The sequence below is a fragment of the Chelonia mydas genome, chromosome 5 (assembly GCF_015237465.2).
Source record: "Chelonia mydas isolate rCheMyd1 chromosome 5, rCheMyd1.pri.v2, whole genome shotgun sequence".
NCBI classification, from domain to species: Eukaryota; Metazoa; Chordata; order Testudines; family Cheloniidae; genus Chelonia; species Chelonia mydas.
Window position 1 is genome coordinate 123,394,158 of NC_051245.2, and position 26,569 is coordinate 123,420,726.

Genomic DNA, 26,569 nt, shown 5'->3' on the forward strand with positions numbered 1-26,569 from the left:
GCTAGGCAAGGCTGCTTTTTAACACTCGGCCTCCATGTTTCACCCCAACATTTATGTAACCATAGTCAAGACTGAGCCACTGCAACCTTTCTGCTTGCTGGCTGAAACGTTCACTTCAGGGTAGGGTTAAAGCTTGGGGCTGTTAACTTCAGTGAGGCTAGACTGTGGACTATCTGAGCTTCTCTACACAGGAGAAAGTGACTGGAAGGGCTATTCTACAATAACTATTCCGCTCTAGTTAGTCCAGAATAAGTCCCCATGTGGACTCTTTATCCCAGAATAAAAGTGACCATGGAGGCAAAGTAATTATTCTGGAATAGCATCACTTTGATTCTGGAACAGAGTGCCACACAGACTTAAAAAGACCAGGCCGTGTGCAGAGGTCAAGAATTGTTTCAAAAATGCTCAGTGTTGTAGGGGTGGGGGTTTTTGCATATTATTAGACATAATTCATTAAAAAGAAATGATGGTTTAGAAAAAATGATGAACTTGCTATAGCAAGGTATCTGCATTGCCCAGTAAATACATAGCACTGCTATCGTGTAGTACGTGTATTGTACAGTAAATATGTAATGCCCTGCAGTAGTAGAGCATATGCCTTGCACTATAAATACGTGCACACGTAGCATAGTACGTACATCGCTTCAGCGCAGTGTATGCATGGTGCAGCATGGTACATTGCTTCAGCACAATAACGTGGCAACCATGAAGCACTGTACTGGAATGCGATCCAGTGACTTGCATTGATTTTAATGGGATCCATGTGGCTAAAATTCCATACAGTGAATTGCAAATGTTTACCTCCATCTTTTTCTGGCACTTGTCAATATACAGCAGTTTACTCTGTAATTCATTAAATCTCAGTTTCTGTTTGACTCTTGATGGCTAAGGTCCCAATAATTAATGTTTGCAATGTGCAGAAAGCTATAATAATTTCAAGAACGACTGTGTTTATTCCGTATTACTGCTAGCCAATAGTATACAAGCAGCCTGATTTCACTTCCACTTATGTAAATCAGGACTAACTCCACTGAAGGTGGTAGGGTTACAGATCAGAACTGGCCTAGTGTATGTACACTGGTTTTGTTAATGGCTGATACTTTATTCTAATATACAGCCCACTTGGAGATATGCAGACCTCTCTTAGTGACCGAACTCTGCTGCCATCCCGACCCTTTGCCAGGAGAGCCCTGATGTTGTAGCAGGACGTCCACTAAGACCGATGGACGGTTTAAGCACGTCCATTCTTTTCTTAAATGGGTGCACTGTATGCGACATTTATTGTTATGATTTGTATTGCGGTAGTGCCTAGCAGCCCAGCCCTGGCCCCACTGTGCTAGGTGCTGTGCAAACGCGGAGCAAAAAGACAGTGCCTGCTCCAAGCAGTTTACCCCTCTGTTGTCTCATTCTCATATTGTACAGCCAGGCTGATGGGGGGGCACAAGGAAGCAATGAGACACCATTAGTCATGTACCAATCCTCTGCCACGGTAGGTTGTTGCACACTATGGTAACCCGCTTGGAGAAGAAGCCTCTGTAATATCTGCTCTGCTGTGTTCATCCATCTCAGCAACCTCTCATTTCATCGGCCCTCTTGGTCCCTCGGACAGCCTGCTAGGCCAGGGCCGTGCTAGAGGAGAAATAGCATTGATGTGGGACTGGATTAGCCTTACAGTGGAAATGAGATACCTAGTTACAAAGAAAGAGACCTAGTGGCTAGAGCTTTACACTAGGACTCAGGAGACCTGGGTTCTATTCCTGGCTCCGTCACTAGCCTGTTGTGTGACCACGGGCAAGTTGTGTCAGCTGACTGTGCCTCAGTATACGCATCTGTGAAACGGATATAACAACACTGACCTCCTTTGTAAAGCTCTCCCTAAGAGCTAGGTGTTATTTTTACCAGCTAACCTGCTAGGTGACCTTAGGCAAGTCACTTCTCTCTCTGTGCTTCTGTTTCCTGTTGTCTGTCTTCTCCATGTGGACCATAGGCTCTTCAAGGCAGAGACTGTCTCTTACTGTGTGTCTGTACAGCCTCTAGCACATTCGGGCCCATAGCCACGACAGTACAAATAATAATCCCGTTTGGTAAACAGGGGCATTGTTTTCCTGCTGTCATTTTTGAGATACTCTCTGCACCCCCAGGGGGCTTTGTATTTAGGGAAGGCGATGGAAGACTCAGAGAACAGCAGGACAGAGCAGAATTCAACTTGGAGCTAGAGAATCTGGTTTCCTGGAGGGTGTCCTAGGTCATCAAGTGAAGGTGCAGGGGTTTGCTAAGACGCACATCAAGGAGTGGGCCTATGTGACTTATACAAATCAGAGTAATAAGGAAACCGGTTCCTTCAAGAGCTACATTGTGAAGAAGATGAACCTCAGTTATACAGCTAAAGTCGGTAGTTATGTGCCAAACTGCAAATGCAGTTTGCTTCCCTACACAGCAACTTACAGCATGGCAGGCTTGAGACGCCAAACTATTGAGCCCCTATATTGTGAGGAGATATGGGACCTGTTTCTTTAAATCCATAGGCGGAAGCCAGTCAGGAGCGGGTTAAGGAAACTCTGCAGTGAAATGCAGAATGACAGAACGGCTTTAGCGATCACACTTATTCCTTAGTGCAAAAAGTTCCTTGTTCAGTGTTAGAAAAAAAGTGATTTTCTGTGAGTCTTTACTCCTGTCACATGACCATGCAAAGACTGAAAATTGCATTTTCAGCTAAACCCTATTGTCCAATGAAAAATCTTTTCAACGAAAAATGTTCAACCAGCCCAATGGATGAGATTCTTTAACTGAGTCCCTGACCTTAGTCAATGCCTTTATATAGCTACGTCATTATGGAGCATGAAGCCATCTGCAATGGCTTCCTTGCTTTCCTGCAACCCAAGTTACTGAGGGATTTAGCTGATTTTGACAGCATCTGGAACCAAAAGACACAGCAAGCGGGTGAGAAGGAATTTCGATCCTGCTAATGGGACATCTACCTTTAGAATCCACTGAAACTCTTAAGGATGAGTTTTTTTAACTCCTGTGGAGGAACAAGGATTTCAACATCTACCTTTAGAATCTACTGAAAGCTGAGGAGTCTGCCAGGTGTATGGCAGAGCAGAATTTGAAGCAGGAGGGTGAGTGCTCACTGCAACACCCAAGAACTACACTCACCTCACTACTCTGCTGCACACTCCCTTTTGTCAGGGACCCACAGCTGAGCCCAGCTGATTCAGCTAATGAACCTGGCCCCCCGATTGGCTGAAGATACCAGCAGGCACATTCTTAAACCCTGTAGCAGGGCTATCTACTTAATGCTGTTCTGTGCTCCTAGCTATGTATCTGGTCTGCTTTCCTTCTGAAAGTCTGGCTCTGATTCTTAGCTTCTGGCTGTGCTATGCTCCCTAGACTTGGTAATTTGGCTCTTGATCTGGGCTCTGGCCACTAGGCCAACCTCCCACCCTGACCATTAAGTAGGACTGTCCTACATCCAGTCTCTTACAGCTTGGCCAAGTCACTTAGTCTCTCTGTGCCTTGATTTTACATTTGTAAAATGGGCATAATAGCTCTGCCCTGCCTCAGAGGGGTGTTGTAAAAATAAATGCACAAATATAGGCGATGTGTTCACGTTATACAGTGATGGAAGCCCTATAAGAACCTAGATCAATAGAGTGCCCCAGACCCTCCTCACTGAAATAAATGGTGTGATGTTGATTTACACCGGCTGAGGGTCTGGTGCTGTGAGGTTGGATTACTGCTGACTTGAGCATAATTAGAAGCATTGGTGGCCACGCAGTGAAAAGCTCCATGTGCTATCGCCAGGCACCGTGCTTCCCTATTTTTTTCCTTTTGCAGTTACTTGCTGATTGATAATGAAGCTGTTTAATGCTGATAGCAAAACTCCATCAGTGGCTCTGTCCCATCCCCTTGCTTCCAGTATGATGCAGTGGGACTTATTAAATGCACAATGCATCACACACTTAGGGGGAAAAAACCCTTCCCTTCATTTGCTAAATTGCAAGGCATGCTGCAGCCGTGCTCAGCAAGGAACATTCCCCTCGCCCTAGGGAAAAGGCTGCTCAGAACAACCTGCGCGTGTGGGTGCCCTTGGTGAGGTGAAGCATTAGTATGTCAGCGCAGCTCTCAGCAGGAGCTCATTTGCATGAGGAGTCTGTAGAGGGCTCCTCTCCCTATCGAATGAAATCCAGCAGCGAGGGTAACACAACGAAAATGAATAGACTCTGAACTTTAGAGCTCCTTGCTCTAACATTAGTGTTCTCCACAGAAAGGCCTAGCGGGTGGTGTGGGATCCCAAAGGTACTTGGTCACTCACGCTCTTTAGGGCACGTGTTTTCCCCCTCCTGTGATTTTCTGCTCCACTTAGCAACTTCCGCCATCAGATCCCTGCTGTCTGAGGAAGCAGGGAAAGCTGCTTCATGCAAAGTCAAGGACGGGCCAGCAAACCGTGTCACTGAGCACACATAGGGTACGACGTAGCCAGGCGCAGGTCACTTAGGCGGTCAAAGGGCATTGTCTCTGCAGGAGCAAGGGGCTAGCAGCGGTGGGAATAGGTGCAAGGGCCGGCTCAGTACACAGATGCCTTGTGCCGAGTCTGTCAGGTGCTTTTTTGGTCTCGGCTTTAGCCCAGATGGGCCAGATTCTGGTCCCTGTACCTATGTTGAATAGCACTTGGTCCATTCCTTTCAACAGCAGGGTACTGTACTTCTCATCTGGAGTAAAGGGAAGGGCGTCTGGCTTTCTGAATGTGATCCCCTAGCTAATGACTACAATGTGGGGTGAGTTAGCCACAGTTCTCATTCCCAGCATAGCTGGGGTGGTGTCTTAGCCAGTCTGTTAGCCAGGATGCATGAGAACGGGTGTTTAGAATGTGCTTCCAGTCATGAAGTGATCCCCAGCCACGGAGGAAAGCAATCCCCCCTTATCTTCCTCATGTCCACTTCTATTGCTGTTCTCTCTCACCATGTAAATCAGCCTGGAGTCCGTTAAACAGCTTACCTGTCATGCCCCGACTGACCTACGGCAACTAGGAATGCCAGCAGCAAAGCCTGATTCCACATTGCTTTGCTATGGAAAGCAGTATCAAACTCTACCAGATCAGGATGGTGGTGTTTTCGCACCTGCTTTGCACAGACCTAAATGATTGCCCAAGGCAGGGGGTGGGGGGGAGCGGAGTAGGAGCGTATTTTACATCCCATACTGGTAACCAGTGCATAAATGATCAAGAGTGACAGGAGAAGCTACACCAGAAAGCTCTCTGCTGCTCCAGAATAAATGTCCACTGTACCCAGCAATAGCCATCACTCTTCGTGAATGCAACAACCATGAGTTCTATGTGTGCGCATCAGAAAATGAATGGTCCTTCTCCATGAGAGAGAGCAATTCAGCATCTATGTCCACTCCTTACGCTGCACCGCATTTGTTGGTTACACTCCACCCGCTGGTCTGCACTGGCCGCGGCCCCTTTACGCTGCGCGGCAGTTACCGGCGCACTCCGCTCCCTGCTCTGCACTGGCCGCGGCCCCTTTACGCTGCGCAGCAGTGACCGGCGCACTCCGCTCCCTGCTCTGCACTGGCCGCGGCCCCTTTACGCTGCGCGGCAGTGACCGGCGCACTCCGCTCCCTGCTCTGCACTGGCCGCGGCCCTTTTACGCTGCGCGGCAGTGACCGGCGCACTCCACTCCCTGCTCTCCACTGGCCGCAGCAGTGGGGGGTGGGGGGGTGCCAGTAGGAATGGCACTGAGAGCAGTGCAGAGATAGGGGGCCTCAGCCCAGACAGAGCAGGCTGCTGACTCATCCAGAGCTGGGCATTCCTTATTAGCCAGGAGACCAAGAGATGAGGGCAGAGTTTCTTGCCAAAATCATTAGCAGGCTTGGTCGCTGGCCCTGTCCGTTTAGTGCTGATCTGCCTCATCAGCCGATCGGCCAGGCTAAAGTATTGCAGAGCCTATTTTTTAAGGCTGTGCTGAGGTTTCTGCTTAAAGTTTTGTTTTGCCATTTCTATCTCAGGTACTTAGCAGAGCTCATCACCACCATAGTGAGCCCTTCCTCCAGCCCCCGGGGAGGCAGGGCAGTGCTGTGCTGTTATTCCCAATGTACAGATGGGGAACTGAGGTACAGAGAGGTTAAGTAACTTACCCAAGGTCATCCAGAAAATCTGGAGCAGAGCAGAGAACTGAGTCCCAGCTAGCACCCTAACCACAGGGCCAGTCATCCTCCTCCTCTTCCTCATTTGCTCCCACTTTAACTTGTATTTCTCAGCCTGTGTTAATCAGTTTCTTCTTTGTGAATCAACAGCATGGGCCAGATCCCCAGCCTGTGTCAGTCACTGGCACCAGCGAGAATTTGGCCCACAACTCATATGTAGCTCTTCAGCATGTCTTTAGCTCTGCTGTTATTTTCTTTGCCTGTGCTTAGAGATGAAAGGCATCCTGGCATAAAGTTAATTCATAGTAAGTGGGCGGGGGTTGGACCACATCCTTGAAATCTTTTAAGGAAACACTCTTCCAAGTGCTGCAGCCTTCTCAAGGACTTTGACAAACAATCAAGTACAAAATTGTATCCTACTTCTCTGTATTTCTTAACCACATTTATACTATTAGGGAACATGTGTTGTTTGTTCCTTGAGAATTAATCACTCCTGTTGCTTATTCCTAAAGCTGCGAGTCTTTCACAGAAGTCACGGATTCATGGAAGTCATGGACCGGTCACTGGCCGTGACTTTTTGGTTACTGCCTGTGACCTGTTCATGACTTTTACTAAAAATACCCGTGACTAAATCGTAGCCTTACTTATTCCCCACCGGAAGTCATAGCAATTCTTTGAGATGACATCACTAGCTGCTATGGAAATGGATGTGATGTCGCAAACAGAAGACTATGATACCATGTAAGAAATAAGAAAGAGCTGTTGACATCTGAAGGATCAAATCCTGGGCTAAGTTCAGCTCTGGCGTAAATGGGTGCCTTAACTTCCATGGGTAGGCCACCTGCTTACACCAGGGCTGAATATGGCCCATGAATTTAACGCAAATAATCTTAATTATTAAAAGGAGGGGAGAAGAGGGGCTTCTAGCAACAGATGATAAAAAGAAGGGGAATGGACCATTTCTGTCGCCAACAAGTTCAACGTCCTTCTTCTAAAAATAAACCCCATCTAAAGACTCATGTTGAATTATAATAGCATCAAGTACCTGGCCACCACCAGGGCGGAAAGTAAATTCTTACCCAATTCTTACTCAGTTTAGATTGCATGGTTCATTCCTGGTACATGAGCTGCTTTGAGGCCCTTCAGTTTGGTGTGCAGGGATATAAGGGTAGCTGGGTTTTGAGGATGTTTGCCATTCCCTGTTAAATTCTGCACCCTTGCCCCTCCTCTTTCTCAGGCATCAGTTTGAAGGCACAATGTGGGTAATATTCGCTCAAGTTAATGTTCCAGCTACACGCTTATTCATTGCCTGCTGATGCTATTTTCTGCACAGACAGTGAGATTCGTAGCACCACCGGCTCTGCTGTGTTTAACAGTAGCCCCACTCTGTCACTTTCTGAGGAGACCAGGGTGTTCAACCAAAGCCGGTGGCCCAGGTTAATTTTCACCATCTCTGTCCTCCTCAGTGAGATGAATTATAGACATGGAGCCTAGCTAATCAACCTGCTTTCTCGGCTGTCTCGGAGAATCCGCTGTATCTGAATGTGTGGCCAGCTACTTGATGCCAGCTGGTTGATGAAACAAATTGACACTGGTTAATTTGCTTTAATGTACAAGGTATTAGGGTGAGCAGTTTCTCGGCCATACTGACATGATTGTATGCCATGTGGTTGTAGCCGTGTTGGTCCCAGGATACTAGAGAGACAAGGTGAGGGAGGTAATATCTTTTATTGGACCAACTTCTGTCCCATAGAAGAGATCACCTCACCCACCTTGTCTTACTGATTTGAGTTGTCGCTCCAGTTGATGTCAATGGGGGATCATCGCCCAGGATTAGCTAAGCAGAGGGTTTCCTTGCTGTACGTTTGCGCCACCCCACATCACAGGGGGAAGAGGGATAACAGCTGCAAAATTTGGTTATTTGGGTTAGTCAAGTCCTGAGAGGGCTGTGAGGAGCTTCAGAGGGACTCAGTCAGGCTAGGAGAATGGGCAACACAATGGCAGGTGAAGTTCCATGCTCATAAATGCAAAGTAACGTGCACTGGAAGGAAAAAATTAAACTACTCACACACCGTACAGGGTTCTAAATTAACTGTATCTACTCAGGAAAGGGACCTGGGCATCTTAACAGACAGCTCTGGTCAACGGTCAAAGAAGCAAACAATGTTAGGATGCGTAAAGAACAGGATTGAGAATTATCTGGCAATATACTAATGCCTGTATATTAATCAATGGTGCAGCCTCACCTGGATAGTGTGTGCACGACTGGTCACCCCGTGACCTCGGACAAGTCATTTCATCTCTGGGCTACCCCATCCGTAACATGAAATAATAGTCCTTCCTTTTCTCCCACCCTTTGTCTGACCTGCTCATTTAGGCCTTGGCTACTCAGGGATTTGCCAGAGGTGTAGCTGCACCCCTGCAAACCCCTGGACATGACTTACACTAGCGCAATATGATTGGTAGCAGTGTGGTTTATCTTAGTGGGAAACCTTAGACTGTCGGCTCTGTGAGGCATTGACCACAACTTATTACATGGATGTGCAGAACCTAGCGCTATGGAAATCCATAAAACTCTGCTGGTGTGTCTAGCCATTGCTGTAACATGAATATTAAATAATGTAGATAAAGTGCTTGCAGCATCCTATCCATATATTGTAAGCTCTCTGGGGCAGGGACTGTCTCTTTTCTAGTTTCTGTAGGGGACCTGGCACACTTAAACCTTCTTCGTTATAGCATCTGGTACAGAGACGTGTTTGGGGTCCATGCCAGTGTTATACACACCTGCCTCACCAGGGCTGCCTAGCTAGTGGTTGTGCTATTGTCAGACTTTCTATGTCTGGATGTGGAATGGGTTGAGAATAGAGACGAGAACCTCAACAGTCAGATGTTTGTTTTGCAAAGCCAGGGATGATTCCATCATTCTGAGCATAGGGTCAGGTAAAAGCTTCTGGCTTTGGCTCATCTTTAGTAAAAACATAAATCAGGTGGTGTTTATAAAAATGACTTATCGCCTCAAGTACCCTGTGAACTCAGCTAAGAAACCTGAGCTTGGAAAGAAGTAATGTTTTCAGCACATCTACAATGTCTGCACTCCTTCCATCATACTTTCCATGATTCTTCTTTAGTCTCCTCATTACACACACAATAGCCGTGTGGATCAGTCATAAGCAACAGGGCAGGGCTGCGTGTTCTTATACAACGGCATCTCTGCCTCTCCCTGTCACTGTTGTGGATCAGTGTCCACTTCGGGGCTACTATCCGTGTGGGTTTTGTAAACTGAAATGAAAGGCCGCCTCCTTCACTGCTGTAAATTGGCAGAGCTCCATGGACTTCAAAGTCAGTTTAAGTTTGAACTGCAAATGTATCGTCCCCCTGAGTTTGATTAGATAACGTCAGGGAATCCAGAAGCTTCTTAAATGCCACATAATGGAAAAATGAATCTGTATAATGTTGGTTCTCAGTCAGTTCACCACCAGGGACAACAGTTATTCAGAGAGACATGGTGGGGGTGAGGTGATATCTTTTATTGGGCCAACTTCTGTTGGTAAGCGAGACAAGCTTTCGAGCCACACAGAGCTTTTCTTCTTCTACACTGCCTAGTTCCTCAGACACTAAGGTACCAACGAGATGATGGGCCTTATTTATAAGGTCAATAAGGTAACAGTCAATACTAGTATGAGACAAGGCTTGGCTATGGGTCACATTATCTGGCTCTTAATAATAATAATCAGTTATATAACACCTCCTCCTCAAGCAATCTGGTTCACCCACTGAGCTACCAACACCACTTACAGGGGGATTTTTGCCATTGCACTTTAGCTGAGGTTTCTGCAGAAGGGAATTGCCTGAGTGCAGCATGGGATCCCCTCAGTCCAAGGGAGCAGGAGTTGTGTACATTTTGAACATCAACAAATTACACTAAGTAAATGCACTGAGTGCATCACTGATTTCTCCCCTTAAACTGAGGAGGGCTGGCTGGAAAACAAGAATTCCATTTTGCAAAACATTATGAGGTTCTGAAATTTGTTTGCATTCTTTATCAGAACGAACCCAAGACCTCTTGAAAATTTTCATGAAAGACAACATGAGAGAGACAGACCCCAGTTTTGTTTGAAGTATTTTGGCATTTGAATTTACACAAAAAATAAAAATTTTCCATGGACAACTTAGAAAAACTTTTTTAAAAAAAATTTTAAACCTCTTCTAGGTACAAGCTTTTGATGTGCAGTTAGGAGCCAGTGGTCCATCTGAGTTGGCCAGGACTCAACTAAAGGCTAGCAGAAGAGGAAAGGAAGAGATCCTCCCCCCACACACCTGATCTGGCAGAGGATGTGAGGCGATCAGTGTAGCTGGCATATCCAGATGCCAGGGAGGACTCGCATGCTATATTAGCAGTGGGCCAATTTATTGAAGCGCAGCTGGACAGGGACTTGCAAATCAAAATCAGCGAATTGATACCAAGGACAGGTTGTGAGGCAGTGGAATTTGCTAAAAAACTGGAGTTCATCCGTTCAGCAGCCCAGCAAGAGAAATAACAGCTGCCAGCGAGGAAGGTGTAAGCTGATCACCCTCAGCCCAGTAAGTACAAAACTGTGTCTAAGATGCATGATGTGAAAGGGGATTCCGATGATTCTCACAAGAACCCCACGTGCCCATGCCCCCGGGGCTCCAGCTCTAGGAAGACATGGGGAGATAGATGTAGGAGATTCTGGCAGTGCTTTGTCATCTGAGGATCCCTGTACACAGGGGAGACCTTGCTGTGACGGAGCAGCACAGAGCTGCCCCTTCACAAGGAGCATCTGGCCCCTAATGTTTTAGCCTCATGCCCAAACGCCTCACGAGTCATCCAGTCCTTCAAGCTGGTTGGCCTGTGGGACACTAAATTCACCACATCTGGAATCATATGCTCAGTTCTTCCTTAGTCCTTTATTAAAGCCAGTTAGCCAAAGTCTGGGTGTTGTGGGGTGGGGGGAGAGGGTCCGTTAAGAGGAGAAATCAGTGAAACCAGTCAGATGTATTCTTGATGTAATCTTGTTTGTTTGCAAAACATGTGCACGCAGTCTGTTTTCCCCCTAAGCACAATAGAAACAATAAGCAGGCAGTTTCCTGGCTCAAAAATCCCCATGGCTGCTCTTCCAGCAAGTTCTGTGCCCAAGAAGTCCTGCACCTCTGCGTCCTCTCCGGGTCATGCTCACCGCTCCTTCACTTGGCTGGCTGCCTCCAGCACACACCACATGCAGTCCATCTCCTCACCCCTGCGTTAGCCCATTGGTCCACACGCACAGCACCTTGGCCCTCAGGCCCAGCTCTGGTGCAGCCTTTGCCTGTGGCAGACCCCCCATTATTGGCAGCTGTTTTGACTACAGAAGGGGGTTGGATTGTTTATTCTGCCGGGCCTGAAAGAGTGCTTCGCACCCATTGGTTTTCACAAGGGCTGTGATTCTTTCGATCAGTCCCTGGCTGGCAGCTATTAGCACCTTTCAATGGGAGCCAACAGGAGTGTTGGCTCCACCGACACTGGCAAAAGCTGCAGGGCGTGGCCTACAGAAAGCAAGTATAGCCAGTTTTCCATTGCACAAATGTAACTGTCATCTCAAGCCATGGCCCATGCTTGCAGGTGTGGGTTTGGTCTGTAGATCTTCTGTGTGCTGGTTTTTGAGTGAGCTGCTCCATCTTGTCATGCACTCTGACAAAGCTAGGACTGGTATTTTCTGCCTGTGGCAGAAAGGCTTCTCTTTGATAGCTCTTCACTTCTTTTTTTTCCCCACCCATCATCTCAGATTTCATCAGCCTTCGTGCACGGTGGCTTGCTAAAGAGTGTAATAACCCTGACGCAAGTGCAGAGTGAACTTGGTACAAATCCATTTCACCTTGCTCACGCACAGCTTCAATCACATCCTGCCTCCTCCTGACGCACAGACCTGACAGTGGAGATATCCTTTGTGAAGGGAGGTTACAAAAATAATTGCTCAGGAAGAAGACAAAAGAATAGTCAGGGAGGGTGCAGTTTAAAAAGGTCATGTAATGAAAGAATCTATTCAGAGCCGCTCATTAGCAGAGCCACTGGTGACCCTGAGTTACTTCCTCCCTTATCAAGCTAATGTGACCTAGATACAGTTCTGGTGATGCAAACATTCCCCTGACTTGGATCATATAGGGCCCAAATCTTGCCACCATGGATGTCAATAGTAAAATACCCATTGAAATCAGTGCAAGTGATAGGAGCAGGTCAGCTATACTTGCATAGTGGCCACAAACATTATCTGTCCTGTGATCCCCTGGCAGGTGCCTGTCCTTCACCGAGTTGCTGTGCTGGCAGGGCTGTTTACATCAGTGATGTTAGTCATGTGTGCCCTCTCACCGTGCATTGGTAATGCTGATAATGCCTGCCTCTAACCATGCTGGCAGCATCTGAAATCCAAATGAAGGTCACATAGAACAGGTCCCCTCAAGTCAAGGAGAAGATATCAAATTGGAGCTTAATGACTGATCTCCTCAGCCCAGACCAGGACTAGGGAGCACAGGGGCTGTTCATTTAGGCCCCTATTCAGGAAGGTACTTAAGCACATGCCTAACTCTAAGCAGGTGAGCAGTCCCAGTGACTATCAATGGGTCTATTCATGTACTTACAGTTAAGCATGTGCTAAAGTGTTTTGCTCAATCTGTGAGCTAGAGAGCCAGCAGGAACTCCAGGGTGTCTCTGTAGGCCATCAGCAGCCTGAATAAAGAAACACTCTTACAGACACTGTAGGCAAGTCCTGTTTCTTCTTTACAGGAGGAGCATTAAGCAGACCACAGAAGCCTTTGAGTCATGACACCTGACAAACTAACCTGATTTGCATTGGAAATGTAGATCAGAGACAGGTCAAATACAGAAGCCAAATGAGCAGTTGGCCAGAGTGCAATGGCAAAGCTCTCTCTCTTTTTTTTCATTTTGCTTGAAATTTTTTTTCAAAAAAATTCAAGTTTTAATCAAAAACCCCAAAACCAAAAATGATTTGTTTTGGGGTTTTCACTGAAAATCTCAACAATTTTTTTAAAAAATTCATGAAAATTCTTTTCATTGAGCAAATACTTTCCATAAAAAAAACAAAATACGTTTCAACAAGAAAAGCTTTGACCAGCTCTAGTGAGATTGGAATCAGTCCCTGAGAACAAAAATAGAGACCACTCCTGCACCAATATTGAAAATAAGGGCAAAAGTAACCTTGATTTCATAGATTCCAGGCCAGAAGGGACCACTGTGATCATCTAGTCTGGCCTCCTGTGTAACACAGGCCAAAATAAATCCTAGAGCAAGTCTTTTAGAGAGAGAGCCAATCTTGATTTAAAAATGTTAAGGGATGGAGAATCCACCGCAACCCTTGGTAAGTTGTTCCAATGGTTAATAGCTCTCACTGTTAAAATATACACCTTATTTCCAGTCTGAACTTGTTTAGCTTCAGTGGAGCAGGATGGGCTCTGGGAATGGAGATAGCATGAAAACTGCTTTTTTGCAGTATTCTGACATAGCTGCGTCTGTTGGCTGTGGTCTCTGTCCCAGTGTAAAGAGGGACAGTATACAAGAGCTTCAGTCATTTAGAACCTGCTCCAAGAGATCACTGCACATGAAAAATGCCAGTCTCTGTGGATCTGAACATTATGTTCATGCTAAAATAGATCTGTTTATCTCTACAGCAGTATATGACACTAAGCCTTAGGGTCGGTCTACAAACAAAATTGCACCTGTTTAACTAAAGATGTGGGGTGAAATCCTGGCCCCACTGAAATCAATGGGAGTTTGACTTCAATGAGGCCAGGATTTCACCCACGATGTTTAAACTGATTTAGTTAACTGATGAAAAAGGCTGTGTGGACACACTTAAATCAATTTTAAACCGGGACAATATTGGTTGTGCTTCTGTTGGTAAATGTACAGGTGCAAGCTAAACTAATATAACCAGCTTTAAATTGATCTGTGTCTATACACGGGTTTTCATCCATTTAAATCAGAGGTCCCAAAACTGGGGGACACCCCCCCTGCGGGGCGCAAAGGAACATTAGGGAGTGCATGGCTGGGGCCCAGGCAAGCCCCTACGGGGGACAGGGCAACCCAGCTCCATTCCTAGCCCCAGCTGCTGGCCCTACGCCCGGGGCCTCGACTGCTGGCCTCGTCCCCCAGCCGAGGCTCCGCTCCCGGTCCCGCCCCTGCCCCCAGCTGTGGCCCCAGTGTCCTTACCAGTTCCCCAGTACCTGTGTCCACATCCCCCCTTCTTGGAGCTGCGGCCACACACCTGGCCCTGGCTTGGGGGGGAGGGCGTGGACAGAGGTTGGGGGGCATGAGGTAAAATTTTGGGGAACCACTGATTTAAATAAATCATTTTATAGCTGCTTTTGAGGTAAACTGGTGCAATTTGTGTGTTCAGACACAATTATTATTACTAATTATTACTAAAAATAAAAATGCATAATAGAATTGCAATATGATCTGTGGTTTTTCAAAAATAAATATTTCAAACAGCCATTTCAAAATATCAAATGATATCAGTTCACAAACAGAACTGTACCAAATTTTTATTCTTAAATTAACCCATTTTTGTGGCTGAAAGTTATGTTCCTTGAAAAAATCTCATGCAAATCATTTCTTTAAAACTCCATAATTTGTCCAATTTGCATCATATTTATAACTAAAAAAAGCATCTAGACAAACAATCTCTTTATAAAGTTTAAGCCTCATGTGATTTTAAATGATTGAATTATAAACCCATGAAACTCAGGGATTACAGTGGATACAGAGGGTGAACGATGCTGGTAGGTAAGGTTATAATGAAGCACGCACTATTGTAACCACTTAAGCGGATACATTAGCTGCTAACAAAGAAGAGCGTCTATAAAATCATGCAGTTCCTGTGCACCAAACTATGACGTTTTAAATAATCCATCAAAACATTTTTTAAAAAAGGAAAATAATGAAGCTGTTGAAATAAGACCTGTTCTATGTTGCAAGCCACAACATTTCCAATAATGCAGTGAGTGACACATTCTTAAGCAAGTAACAGAGGAATTAATTTGCTACAATGAAAGTGTTCCATTGCCTAAGAGGGCTTGTATAAATTTTGCATAATGTTTGGAAGATATATATCCCCCATAATAAACTTCCTTCAATTAGAATGAATTAGCTCAAGGTCATTTCCTATTAATGTGAGTACTAAAAATCAAGGAAATCACTAGTTATGGCATTCACCTCCCCCGCAACCTCTCTCCACAAGTCTTGCCGCCAAAACTAATACCCAAATGCATTCACCTCCACAGCAAGCTCCCTCTTATTTCCACTACACAACTGCCCACAGTTACACATTCAATTCCTCAAAGTCGCACTCAACTTTACTTCTGGCGGGGCAGAGTTAAGGTTGTTTGGTGCCAGAATTGTGCATTCCCATGCTTTAAAATGTTTGGTTTCTCTTTAATTTAACCTTAACCCTGAATTTCCCAAGTTTTTAATAATGTCTTTTAATATGATTTACAACATTCTTGTAAGATTTTTTCCCCCTGAAGTCACTGAGATGTTCTCCCACCTTTAACTCCAGCTCCTGAAGGGTGGGGAGTATGTAGATATATATATTGTGACAGAGTTGGGCCAGATGGCTACAGGAGAGTGATAGATGGCAGATATATTAGCCCCAGGTTAAGTAGGTCCCTTTTCCCTGGGTAAGGGAACAGGGAAGGTTCCAGAACAATCAGGAACTTTCTGGAAACAATTAAGGCAGACACGCTGATTAGAACACCTGCAGCCAATCAAGAAGCTGCTAGAATCAATTAAGACAGGCAGGCTAATCAGGCACCTGGGTTTAAAAAGGAGCTCACTTCAGTTTGTGGTGTGCATGTGAGGAGCTGGGAGCAAGAGGCGCAAGAAGCTGAGAGTGAGAACGCGTACTACTGGAAGTCTGAGACGTACAAACATTATCAGACATCAGGAGGAAGGTCCTGTGGTGAGAATACAGAAGGTGTTGGGAGGAGGCCATGGGGAAGTAGCCCAGGGAGTTGTAGCTGTCACACTGCTGTTACAGGAGCCACTGTAGACAGCTGCAATCCACAGGGCCCCGGGCTGGAACCCGGAGTAGAGGGCGGGCCCGGGTTCCCCCACATCCCTCCATCCCCTAAACTCCCTACTTGATACCGGAGGAGTTGACCTGGACTGTGGGTTCCACCAGAGGGGAAGGTCTCTGGCCTGTTCCCCGATCTATTAGGTGGATCAGCAGAGACTGTGGGGATTGTTCTTCTTCTTCCTTTCCCCATGCTGGCTAGTGATGAGGCTAACTGAGTGAACGGCAGATTTGAGCCACAAAAGTGGCCAAACTGGGGGCTGCCGTGAACCTCTGAGGCAAGCAAATCCACCAATAAGCACAGGACCCACCAAGGCAGAGGAGGAACTTTGTCACAATATATCATATCAAATATGTGCACATATGCATAGGCCCATATGCTCTCTTCATGGTTAATAGAAACCTCAGGAAAGTGCATTTTTCCAGGCAAACTTTTCATGATGTGTGTCTATGAAGAAACAATGCAATGACAGCAATGGGCTGGATTGTCCCCTTCCTGGATTTCCCCACTATAAAGCACAGGAAATTCTGATTGCCCATTCATGGAATCTCTGCTTTTATTATTTAATAGTGGGGGGTAATGGGATTTGTCCCCTAGCCAACCACTGCAGAACTGACAGGGGACTTGACCCAAGGAAGCCACACAGTACCCGAGGTCAGTGCTATCTGAATGGAGACCATTTGCATCCGTTCTGCCTCCTGAATTTCAGGCCCCATAGCCACGCAATTTGCTCTCCAATGCGCACATCATCCCCCAGGCAACTGCTTCATTCAGGCCCTCTCGGGGGCGGTTTCAGAGAGCAGGAGGGGACAGCACGTGAGTTAATACTGATAAGGCCACCGTGAACAGGTTATGGTGCTCCCACGGGGTAGACCAGAGTGGATGTTCCTACAGCTAGCACTGATTTCCCCCCGTTCTGCCTCCTCTAGTCCTTGCTTTGGCCCGTCCCAACCAGTGGAACGGATCCCCTTGGAGCACCCAGGGGCTTCCACGAGGTGATGAGAGGAGGGCAATGTTGTGCAGGTAGCAACCTCCTTTCTGGGCCCTGTCACCACCTGGATCCACTCATTTCTCTGCCTCTGCCCACACAGGGGTAATGCGGCTCATGGTGCGGAATTACCCTTTGGTCACAGATGGGACCTTTTGGCTAGGGATCGGAATCTTAATGAGACGCAGCAATGAGGACCTCACCCTGCTATGCAGATCTTTTCTGGGCATCTTGGATAATTTTAACCCCAGGAAACAGAAGTGGGAACAGTGGGGAGACAAAGGGCAAATGGAAGAAGCTGCTGCTGGCTTTTACTGGACTAACCTAAAATGGAACAAGATGGATTCTTCCAAATTCCAACCTCTTCCTGGAAAGCCAAGTGAATCTTCATCAAAACCCCCTCCCCTTTCGAGTGCTCCCTCATGTCCTATAAGCATGGATTTGTGAGCACCCCATCAATATACTCCCCCCTACCCTTCAAGTACTGAGCTCCTGATAACCCTATCCCATAGCCTGACACATGGCATGCACGGTCCTCAGAGTAGCTGGTGATTTAAAAATAAAAAGCCAAAATTCATCCTATAAATCACTTGAAACAACTGCTAACTTAAAAAGTGAGCAAACCTTTTCCATGTATCTTTTTGCACTGTAGACCCATTCTTGTTTCTCTATCACTTTGTACACTGTAGCAGTCCTATTTCATATGAAGCCAAGAGGTATTATAAGGGCCTACTGCACCATTGCAAATATGATCTGAGAAACTATAAATCACTTCTAGGTTCCGAAAGATGTTTTGTAGCTTTATCTTATCTTATCAGTTCATTAATAAAAGCAGTTAACACATTCATAGTACTTTTTGAAATATGTTGAGTAAACTTTTCCTGTCCATTGCCAAAATATTTCATAGCAAATTTGGAAGGAAATTCATATTAATCCTGTTTAATTTTGGAGGACTGATCTTGAGGTTTTCTATCCAGACATCCACATAATTCAGAACTGATTATATTTATACATAGAGAGACAATGTATTAAAGAGGTTGCTTGTTGAGGTAATGTTTTATTACACCAACTCCTGTTGCTCAAAGAGACAAGCTTTTGAGCTTTACAGAGCACCATCAACTTAAAAATCATACTTCTGTCTGAAAATGCTTTTCCTTCAGTTATTAAAAGTATCATCTAAGACTGAAAGAAATTAGAGAAAAAGTGTTTCTCTCTATTTTTGTTCAGTTTATTCACTTTGTGCAATCGCCAGCACTTCTCATAGTGCCGCTGCCCTGATATAGTCAGAGTGAGTCAGCTTCTCCGGTTTGTGGGGGTCTTTCACATAACAGGGGAAGAAAAATATTTTTAAAAACAGGAAAATGTGATTTTTTTTTAAGCACAAAAACTGGAACAGGGAATGAGAAGCAAGTGCAATCACTGAAATGACTTTTAACTGGCTGTCTGAAACTGATTAGATATCCAGCGGATGAAGTGCGATGATGAACGGAGGGTCACTAACTGCAAATGTAAGAGAAGTAGAACAGAAAGTGCCTGGCTTCATTTACCATTTAAAGAAACATAAAAAAGGGGTCTTGCTTCCAATGGAAGAAACTTACCAAAGTAAACGGGCTTTCCGCATATGGGACAATATGAAATCATCTTCAGCGCTCCTCGGCACAGCACACAGCATTGAACAGAGCTCGTATAAAAAGCCTTCTTTTCAGTTAAAGCAACAGGAAAACCATGGCCAACAGCAAGACAATGACGTGTTCTGCTTTTGAAGCAGGATATTGTGGTTATAGGTAAATGAGAGCGCTGTAGTGTAAGAAGCTGAGTTCAGGGGCTTTATTATGTGAAGAATTAATTTATCTTTTTGAACCAAAAATGTAGACTTTAAGAAACACTTCTTCTCTATCACCAGAGGAGAAACACTGGAACCAGTTTAACTTCACCTCGTGTGCAGCACTCATGATATCTGGTGCAGATGCTACTTATACAAGTCTCTTTGATCACAAAAGTGCCTTCTTTGCTTCTTTTGCAGATCTTTTCCCCCAAGTTTCAGAGCCTGAGCTCTGATGTGAGCAGGAATGTTTACACTGCTATTTTTAGTGCCTATGTCACAAGCCTATGTCAGTTGACCTGGGTTTTGAGACTCGCTGCCGGATAGGTTTTTTGCCATGTAGACATACCCTCATTGGCAGAGCTGAAACTCCAGCCCTCCAGTCCAGTGTTCGTCTCTCTGGAGTGGGAGGCATCTCTTCCTTTTGCAGCTTCGAAACACAAGTACAGATTTCCCCCCAAAACTAGTTTTGTGTCTAACTTAGGCTACGACTACACTTGAAGAGTTTTTGCGCTGTCAGTTTCAACGGTGATAGTGAACCCATGAAAGAAAGCGCTGGCGTCAGATCATGTTTACATTTGCAGCATTTCCATCGCCCATGAGAGCAGCGCACTGAGGGCAGCTATCCCACAGTGCAGCTCTCTCCATTTTGACAATCGGTCTTGTGGGAAGGGTGTGATCGCGGGGCATCCTGGGTCCCTGCACAGCCTCCTCTCCACAAACGCTGATCGGCTCCAGTAGCTCAGCATTGCTCCAAGCAGGGGATCGTTTGCTCCACGGAGCGGCCATTGTCACCTGGCCAGATGATAAGAGAGCACTTGCCAAGAAAACAGGAAGGGGAGTTTCAAAGTTCCTGGGGCTTTACACCGGAAGGGGCAAACGTCTGTTTACCTGGTGTCAGAGCAGCAGAACTGCTGGCCAGAGTGGTCACTGTGGGATATCCTGCGTAAGCTAAAAGCTCTGTAAACAGGAAGAATGTGTCTTCACTTGCATATCACTGCAAAAGCATCACCAGTAAGAGCTGTACACCTCTCGTGGAGGTGGTTTTCTTTTTGTGGTGAAACTTCTGAGTTTTACCGCAAAAAGTCATTGGCAAATGTAGATGCTCCCATGGTTTTTGTGCAAAAAAGGGACTTTTTCTGCTTTAAATGGCAAGTGTAGGCATGCCCTAAATGTAGATTATTACGCCTGGTGCCTGTGTGAACCCCTGATGCACCTCGAACAAACACTATCAATCCAAATTGAAATACTAGCCCTGCAACATACAGCAAGACTGTGTACCCAGGCAGCACACACGAGACACTGAATTCCCCAATGGCCCCCAACAACCCCTCCACCAACAGCCCTCTGAAAGAAGATGTGTTTGTGTCGTGCGGCAGGGGGACTGATTGATCTGGGCTGAACCGGGCCACCGTGTTCCAGCTCCATAGGGCTCCTACAGAGAACGCCCTGGCAGTAAAATTGAATAGTGTCCAGAGGACTGTGCTGCATTGGTCTGATCCAGGTTATTGGGCTCAATACAGGAAGAACTGGGTGGGGTTTAGTGGCCTATGATGTATCAGGAGTCAGACTAGATGATCGGGTGGTCTCTTCTGGCCTTATACTCTATGACTATAAGAAACATGATCCAGCGGTTAGGGCACTAGCCCAGGACTTGGGTTCAAATCCCTGCTCTGCCACAGATTGACCATGGGCAAGTCGCTGAGTCGTGCTGTGCCTCAGTTTCCCCTCTAGCCAATGGGATAACTGCACTGCCCTGCCTCACAGGGTGAGGGTGAGTACGTTAAAGATTGTGAGATCCTCAGATACTATGGTATGCGGGGGTCAGAGAAGTATCTGCAAAAGACAAAATCCATGGGAAGTGAAATTCAGGGGAACTTTAGCCAAAGAATTGTTCCCAGTTTTGTCCAGCTGTAATTTAACTTCTAAACAAGCATCTGTCAGCATCTCAACCTCAGGCACTGTGAAGTATCTTAAAGCAGTGTGGCAAACTGCACTCACAGTGTTTGTGAGACAGGAAAACGTGACAGGAAGTGGGTGCTCACCCTGCTTCTGACCATTGTTAGCTCACAACTTAACTCTTATGGCGGCATTTGCATGGCGGTTGTCACTCACTCTGAGCGGTACCTCACCCAGGCAGCATATACCAACCAGCCGGCAGGGCAGTCCTGTTAAACAGACCTTCCCGGCAAGTCTCAGTCCCGGAAACAAAATAGAAACAGGAGCATCCAGCAAAGTTCAGTGTCAGAACAATGGTTAGAAGTTTACCCAGCTCTTGATACTGCTACTAGAGACAGAAGGCTAGATTCTCCATTGCCTGGCACCTCACACACTCATTTTACACAAACATTGCCCTGGTGTAAATGCTACCACATTAGAACTCTAACACAGTGCACCCAATTTGCATCGGCACAAATGACATTACTGACCCAAGCAGAGAAACAATCCCAAAGCCTCGTACAATAGTTTAGAAAAGAAATAAGGACGGAGGTAAAAAGTTCAAACATTAGTTGCAGCTATGCTTTTATCCTACGGCCGCCAGTGAATCCCGTCCTGTCTGATGGCCCTCCAGCAGAGTGATTTTTAAGAGAGATTGCAAACTTTTAAAAAAAAATTATCTTTCAGTCGGATGCACAACGTAACACCCAAGATTGTTATATTGGAAAAAGAATAGCCTGCACCAAAACAATCTCTATTCTGGATCACGCACTGCACATCTGGCAGCATTTTGTGTACAGCTAGTTTCACCATCTCTCTTTTGCAGTCAGTTTGTTCCTCTTTTTTGCTTGTGAGAGTGTTTCAGACAGCAGCAGAGGAGAGAACAGCATTACATATTAACATATGACGGGGAAACCACAAAATGTGGCAAGGCAGCGAGGGGCAGGTGCAATCGCTGAAACTGCTTTAAACTAATTTATTTAAAACTGACTAGATTTCAAGCTGCCTGTGCCCCTTTAAGCTGTCCCTCAAGGCCCAGTCTACACTAAAAACTTTTGGCAGTATAGTAATGTCCGTTAGGATGGTGGGTTTGCTTGTAACATTTTTATACTGGCAAAAGCACCACTCAGGGAGCTGGTATAAGTCATACCGGCAAAAGCCAGTATAAGCTGCATCTACATTAGAAGGGTTTGCTAATATGGCTATATACTATACCCCTTTTCTAGTGTAAACAAGGCCTTGCTCACTAGTCAGTCCTTAGCAGTGCAAATTTCTGGAGCCGAGTGAATAGCAGGGGGGAAAAAAGTCTGCAAATAGTCGTTAAAAATTCTAAAGGGAATTTTGATCCAACCATATATTCAACCCTTTTGTATTCCCTTTCCATAAATATTCAAGTGCTCAAACTCGACTACCATGACTACTTGCTAAACCAAAATGTTTACCTTCAATGCATGAATATATGCTGAAAGTACATTTTGAATTCTATATTCAGTTGTAATAACCACATTTTGCTCTGTATTGGTTACTTACATAAGTCATATGGTGCTGTTTCTTTATTTTGATTAGATGTCTTGGGTAACTCAAACATGGTACATTCTACCAATGAAAACATCGAACATATAGTTCCAGCTTCCTGCAGTGTCCATTTAATTCCATAAATTACTGCTAAATAAGTTCCAGAAGTTAATTGCGTATATGACAGTGTAAATTACATATTTGGTGGTAATCTTTGCAGTCTGAATGAACTGTAGACTAAGAACTGTTCCCCAAATTAGTTTATATATAATTTCAAGTAGCAACAAATGTGAGAATTTCACAGTCTCTTCATGGAAAATTTATAAGCAGAAAAAAATTGATTTCCAAGAAAAATACTAAATGGCTGATTCTGTACTGAAGGTTTTGTCTTAAGAGGAACCATTTGTAATGAAATCTCTTAAGAGAATGAGGAAGAACAAGGGCCTTGTCTATATTCAAAGTTGCACCAGTTTAAATAAAGATCTAATTTTAAAATGGTTTAGTTAAACTAGTGCAAAACCCTGTGTGGGCACTCTAAATTCAATTTAAACGTGGTTTATGTATGGATTTCGGTTAAAACAATATTTCAATTTAGTTTAATTCAATTCCTTATTGCGTTCAGTTATATCGATTTAATCCAACTTTAAATTGAATTAAGAGTGTCTACACAAGGAGAGTCAACAAACTAATTTATTTAAATGAGTGAAACTTTGAATTTGCATTGGTTTAAATCCAAAGTAACTCCACTGACTGGTTAGAAAATGAAATAGCAATTTGAGAAAATTTTTATAAATCTTTAATTCATTTTCATTTGAAATGGTACAAAATGTTGAGAGCCTGAAATTTTCTGTGAAACAATTTAGTCAGAGTTCAAGCTGGTTGGAAAAGGTATTTTCCATCTTGTGACAAATTTTGAAAGTTTAAAACTTTTTCCTCCCAAATCTGGACAAAAAGCCAAAATTTTGAAATTTTTCACAATATGAAATTCTGAAGAAAATGTATTCTTCAAGTGCTTGCTCATGTCAGTTCCAAGTAGGAGTGCACAGTCATCTGAAGGTTTTTCCTTTAGTGGTACCTGTCAGGTCAGCTGTGGAGCCTCCTGGAGTCGCACCTTCATGGCGGTGTATATAGGTCCCTGCTGACCCACCGCCTCTTCAGTTCCTTCTTACCACTAGTGACGGTCATTGGAACAGCTCTTCTCTTGCTATGGCAAGCAATCCCCTACCGGACTCTTTCTAGTCATATCTGTAAATAGTTTAAAACTTAGTATTAGTTAGTTCGATTAGTTCTTAGTTAGTTAGATAAGTTTCAGTTGGGGGTTCCCCCCACCACGTTTCCCCTCTCGGGGACCGGGGCTTGACTCAGTCTCAAGGGTTTAAGCCATGCGGGTCCTGTCTGAAGCCTATGCCAAAGGGAGGGAAGTGCAACTCCTGTTTAAAGTGTTTGGGGGAAGCCCATCAGACTGAGAAGTGCAAAATCTGTAGAGGCTTCTGCCCAAAGACTAAGAAGGAGAGGGACTTGAGGCTGAAACTACTCCTCATGGAGTCAGCCCTTCATCCCCAACTGGCACAGGCTTCGTCCCTCACGCCCAGCACTTCAGCGTGGAGCGCGCCAGCCTTAGTAAGAGAGGCCACAGCACTGAGAAAGGACTCGGGCTCCAGGGACCCTTGGCACCGCCACTCCATGGCACCAAAGACCTCCTCCAGTGCAAGTGCCCTGCACCGCTCGCATTCGCCGGTGCTGCACAAAAGAAAGAATACCGACAGAGGTCGCTCTCCCACTAGAGCAGTGGAATGAGGAGGCACCAGTGGGGTGCGTCCCATGCTGGGACACCCTGCTCCGGCTCCGACTCAGCCAGCACCATCGACTCTTGCCTCACAGGGAGGTCTGTCGAGTCTGGTTCTAATGCGGGAGTCTCGGGAGGAGGACTTAGACCTTCCCTCCACGCCGGACGACTTGGACGTGGCTAGGGACCGCATAGCAGCGATGGCGCAGTCCCCCGCACAGACACCGGCACCACAAGGAAGCACTGTGCCCTCTAGGGGCAAGCCGGCGATGATGAAGCACCGCTTGTCCTCACCTCCGCACCACTCCCTGGTGCTGTCTCGCTCCACACGGCCTTGGTTGCCCGGGTCAGAGTCCTCATTGGACTCGGAGGCAGAGTTGTACACCTCTAGGCAAAGCCGGCACCGCTCGCGGCACCACTTCAGACAAGATGGAGGGCAGCCATTGCCGCTGATGTCGTGGCCACCATAGTGGACCCAGGCCTGCTACCAAACCCAAGGGCTGGGGTCCAGATCCTAGTCAGTGATTTTGGAGGCATGGGACCCTCCATCATCTGTAGCCTGGGAACCTCCATGGGGACAAGAGATGGAAGGGCCATCTACTATACCCTTTCCCGCCCTTCTGGCTTGTAAACAAGGTCCTGCAGAAGGGAGGTAGCATAGGTGCCGACTTCATAGATGCTCCAGCCCTGGAGCACCCATGGAGAAAAATTAGAGGGTGCTCAGCACCCACTGGCAGCCAAGCTCCCCCCTGTCCCCCCAGTGCCTCTCCTCTGGCGGCGGCCCCGCTAATCACTCCTCCCACTCTCTCCCAGCGCCTCCTGCCCACCGCCAAACAGATTGGCTCCGGGAGGGAGAGGGAGGAGCAGGGACACAGCACACCCAGGGGAAGAGGCGGGAAAGAGGCGGGAAAGGGGCGGGGTCTTGGGGGAAGGGGTGGAGTGGGGGTAGGGTCTGGGGAGGTCGAGCACCCCCAGGTAGAGGGGAAGTCGGCGCCTATGGGAGGTACCATCAATTATCTTAATAGCACCAGCGTGGCCTTGCCAGCATTGGTTCACCACGCTTCTAGACCTGTCTGTGAACACACAGATAACCCTGCCCCTAGTCCTGGACTTGGTCACGCAGGACCACGGCCGCCTCCAGCATCCCAATGTCCAGTCTCTCCATCTCACGGCATGGAAACTCCATGGCTAAATCCCTCGGAGCTCACATGCTCAGACGCTGTTAGAGAGGTCCTCCTTAGCATCAGGAAGCCCTCCACTAGGGCCATCTATCTGGCCAAGTGGAAAAGATTCTCCATTTCGACATTACAAAAACACCCTCCACCTTTACAGACATCAGTTCCTTTTATCCTGGACTATTTGCTGCACGTAAAACAGCAAGGTCTGTCAGTATCATCAATAGAAGTGCACCTGACAGCTATCTCGTACTATGCCATTACAGCAGGGCAGAGACCATGGGGCTTTTGGCAGAGCGGTGCTACAGTCAGCAATTCCATGAACTCTGAACCCACCTCCTAGGTAAGGCTTGGGAGTCACCTACTTGAAATCGACATGAGCAAGCACTCGAAGAAGAAAAACAGTTACCGACTTCTCGTAACTGTTGTTCTTCGAGATGTGTTGCTCATGTCCATTCCAAGACCCGCCTGCCTCCCCCCGTCAGAGTATTCCAGCAAGAAGGAACCGAAGAGGTGGCGGGTCGGCAGGGACCTATATACACCACTATGAAGGTGCGACTCCATGGGGCTCCACAGCCGACCCGACCGGTACCACTAGGGGAAAAACCTTCAGACAACTTTCAGAGTAACAGCCGTGTTAGTCTGTATTCACAAAAAGAAAAGGAGGACTGTGGCACCTTAGAGACTAACCAATTTATTTGAGCATGAGCTTTCGTGAGCTCACGAAAGCTCATGCTCAAATAAATTGGTTAGTCTCTAAGGTGCCACAGTCCTCCTTTTCTTTCTTCAGACAACTGTGCACGCAGTGCATGCGCTCCTACTTGGAATCAACATGAGCACCACAGTCACAAGAGGTAGGTAACCGTTTTATTCTGGGTAAATTTGAAACAGTTTGGTTTGGTAAATTCAAAATGTTTCATTTGGTTTCTGACCATTTTACATTTTTTAATTTTTTTATATAAAAATGTAAATTTCAAAATAAAAACTTGAAACTTTTTGTTCTGAAAGTGGCAAAACAGGATGTTTCAGCATTTCCAATTTTTTAAAAGGAATTTCATTGAAATTGACAGATTTTGCAAAAAAGAAAATGGTTTAGTTGAAGTATCATTTTC

The 26,569-nt window shown here is 45.9% G+C and overlaps 1 protein-coding gene across 1 annotated transcript in view; it reads right to left on the reverse strand.

Moving 5' to 3' along the window:
* LOC114020978 (cysteine-rich protein 1) overlaps nt 1-20,002 on the reverse strand; it is a 54,626-nt gene extending 34,624 nt beyond the window's left edge. The window contains exon 1 of the mRNA XM_027828596.3: nt 18,820-20,002. Within this exon, the coding sequence (XP_027684397.1) occupies nt 18,820-18,862 (43 nt within the window). The 5' untranslated portion in view covers nt 18,863-20,002. The remainder of the gene's footprint in view (nt 1-18,819) is intronic.
* Nucleotides 20,003-26,569: the final 6,567 nt, after the last annotated feature.